The sequence below is a fragment of the Phaethon lepturus genome, unplaced genomic scaffold (genome assembly GCF_000687285.1).
Source record: "Phaethon lepturus isolate BGI_N335 unplaced genomic scaffold, ASM68728v1 scaffold32098, whole genome shotgun sequence".
NCBI lineage: Eukaryota > Metazoa > Chordata > Aves > Phaethontiformes > Phaethontidae > Phaethon > Phaethon lepturus.
In genome coordinates this window covers 1-2,875 of record NW_010558831.1, presented here as the reverse complement: position 1 = coordinate 2,875, position 2,875 = coordinate 1, and the positions used below count along the sequence as shown (strand labels likewise).

At 43.5% G+C, this 2,875-nt stretch overlaps 1 protein-coding gene across 1 annotated transcript in view; it reads right to left on the bottom strand.

Annotated features, from left to right (window-relative positions):
* LOC104625537 (chromosome unknown open reading frame, human C9orf78) overlaps nt 1-1,915 on the bottom strand; it is a gene marked incomplete at its 5' end in the record, with an annotated part of 3,949 nt that extends 2,034 nt beyond the window's left edge. Inside the window, 5 exons of the mRNA XM_010293185.1 lie at nt 6-203; nt 637-714; nt 912-982; nt 1,196-1,247; nt 1,856-1,915. Coding sequence (XP_010291487.1) covers nt 6-203; nt 637-714; nt 912-982; nt 1,196-1,247; nt 1,856-1,915 — 459 coding nt within the window. The remainder of the gene's footprint in view (nt 1-5; nt 204-636; nt 715-911; nt 983-1,195; nt 1,248-1,855) is intronic.
* Nucleotides 1,916-2,875: the final 960 nt, after the last annotated feature.

Below are 2,875 nucleotides of genomic sequence, written 5' to 3'. Positions count from 1 at the left end.
CCTGTTCCATTGCCAGGCCCACTTCAGGAATGCCACTCAGCATCTGGTTGGACAGCATCTCCTCAGTCTTCTTGGCAGAGGAGACACGGATGTTTTCTGGCAGCTCGTACAGAGAGTCCTCAGCATTCTTAAGCTTCACCTTCTGCTCCTCATTCTCCACAATTCCCTTTCTCTTCTTCAGCTCAGTCTCAATGTACTTCATCCTAAAGAGCAGCACCCAAGGGACACTCAGTATTTAATTCTGTTTTCTGTACTCTGTTGCAGCACTGCTGAGCACAGCTGCATCACTCTCCCGATAGCTAGGAAAGAATAATCTCTCCGAAACAACTCCACTAACATCAATTGCAAGAAGCAATTGTCCAAGAAATTATCAGATCCTCCAAGCTCTATCACAACCAGCAGGGAAGCTCCCACTGGTATTTAATGCCAAGCTACCTGGTTGGCATCTCCCATCTTTGTCCATGAAAAAGCCTTCTCAAGTCTGGTAGCCAGAAGGTGAAAGAGCAAGTGAAAGTTTCAGTGAGAACTGGGAAGATGTTCTGTGACTACTCAGTATCCAAGACAGAAAAAAAATAAATTTTAAGGGGACACCCAACCCTGAATTCAACACCAGAGACACAATGCAGCACAACTTACATGTCAGCATCTTCATCCCGCCTGTTGGTTTCAGCTGAGAAGGAAGTTCCCAAGTTTAGATCTTCCTCTTCATTAATCCTAAATGGAAACCAAAATGTTTACAGTTTGGGGGTTGTTTTCTTTCTTTAAGTAATTTCACAAGCTAGGGTAACAGTAACTGGCCAAACTGCATTATATTAAACTCTTTAAAGCAAAACAGCATCTGGTTACTTCATTACTAGCAGTCATTTAATACTAGTCCAGGGAGAAACTATTCAGAACTCATATGCACCCACCTGTCCTTGCCTCTTTCTTTCAGCTTCTTCATGTCCACCATCCCCCCAGATTTTATCTGGAATGGGTCATCCTGTAAAATAAGAAAAATTGAGAAACCGCAATGCTTCCCTCTAGTTTAATGCTAGTCTTCGAAATCTGAATAAAAACACAGAGAACATTTAAGTACTGAGCTGTGACATCAGTCCTACCCCAAGCCAGACTCACACAGTGATTGGCTGGACCACAGTGATGTTTTCACATCATTACATCTTAGCGCCGAGGTGTGAAAGTGTCGAGCACTTACCACAAGCGTTGCTTCCTCTTGCAACTTCTCTCCTACAAGCAGAGCTACAGCGCTAGTCAAGCAGATAAAGAAAGTAAATAAAATTCAGTGAAGGGAAACACATTACCAATAATACTGCATTTCTTTATCCTTTTCTACATCTAGCAGATGGTCTCAGACACTGTATTAACACTAAATTGTCAATGTTTCTAATCCCTCCACAGGTGTAGAGGAACTACTACTGTTTTGGGGAGATGAGAAGTTAAGGCAGATTTTAGTGCCTTACAGCAGGTTACCAAAACAGGAACACAGTTCATTACTGGTACACATTTCAACTAGCTCATCAGCTAATCAATGGCACTAGATGAGAGGTGACAGGGAAATTAGGATGGAGGAGGTGTGAAAGTGTCCAATTTAAACCATGTGTGCTGTACAAAACTAATTTGAATTACAGAACAGACTTTGCTCACTGTAAACGGACACCGGGCACCTGTACCTTACTCCCCCTCTTTTCCATCTTCAGGCTTTAATGTAGAAACGCCTCCGTCGAGAACATACTTTTGGCACTACCTGATATGTAACCGTTTCTACTGAAAGGAGGCACATGACGAGTGAAATCCACTGTTACATTACACTGTCAGACAAAACATAACTTCACATCCTTGGTGCTACCTCCCTTACCTCACACCATTGGGTCGCTTTCTGAGGCTCTGAACTTCTTTGGCTTCCTCAACTTTTAATCTGAAGAAAAAACATTTGACTTACTACTTGATGATTTGGTTTTCATTAATTAATTTGATTTTCTGCAGTTAACATGGAATCTTCTAGGCAGACTTTGCCTTGAACTTCTGCATATTACTGTCCGCTTTTCTGATTACAAATTAGGCAAATATTTTCTATTTTACTTATTTAAGCAATTCCATTTATTTAAGCGATCAAAAAAAAAATCACGTGGCATCTGCTGGATATGTACCTTCAACGTGTCTTCCCTCAGACGGGGAAAGAAGCATCCAGACCTCGAAAGGCTTTAACAAGAAGCCAATATGGGAAGAACGAGCCACTGGTTTTAATCCATTAAGATCTCGAGACAATCTTCTCCTCACAGTAAAACAGGGGGCCGCTAAGTAACATGAAATAACGCAGGGCACCTTTACTCCTTCAACAGTTGACACTAGTTAATTATTAAAAATAGAGTCACTTCTCATGGGAGGGGGGGAACTAACGAAGCACTCAATTTACAGCAAAATTAGCAGCAGCTCTCAAGCGAGCATAATGGAGCTGAATAGTTGTCAAGATACATCAGTGCGTGAGTGACTCAGAAGAAAGTTTATGGTAAATTTAAGTGTCATGTCTCTCCGACGTGTGGTCTCAGTTTCTCCAGATATTTAGACGCTGCATAACGATGCATGTTGTTCAATGGCTGCCATGAACTATGCATCATAAAATACTTTTCAGAGATGAAATAAAAACCAGAAAGGCCTTGCCTGGAACGCAAGGATCTGAAAACCAAAGGGACCACCTGCGAGTGCCAGTTTTCAGAAGGCAGAGGTGGAAGAGGAGTAACCGTTACAAGCTGCGGCGATGGCGGGTCCCCACCGCGCGGCTCCGTGGGCGGTGCCGCCGCACGAACGCCTCCTCGGGGGGAGGGACAGACCAGGGGGTCTCCCCGCAACACACCTCCCACTCCCCGCCGGAGCTCCC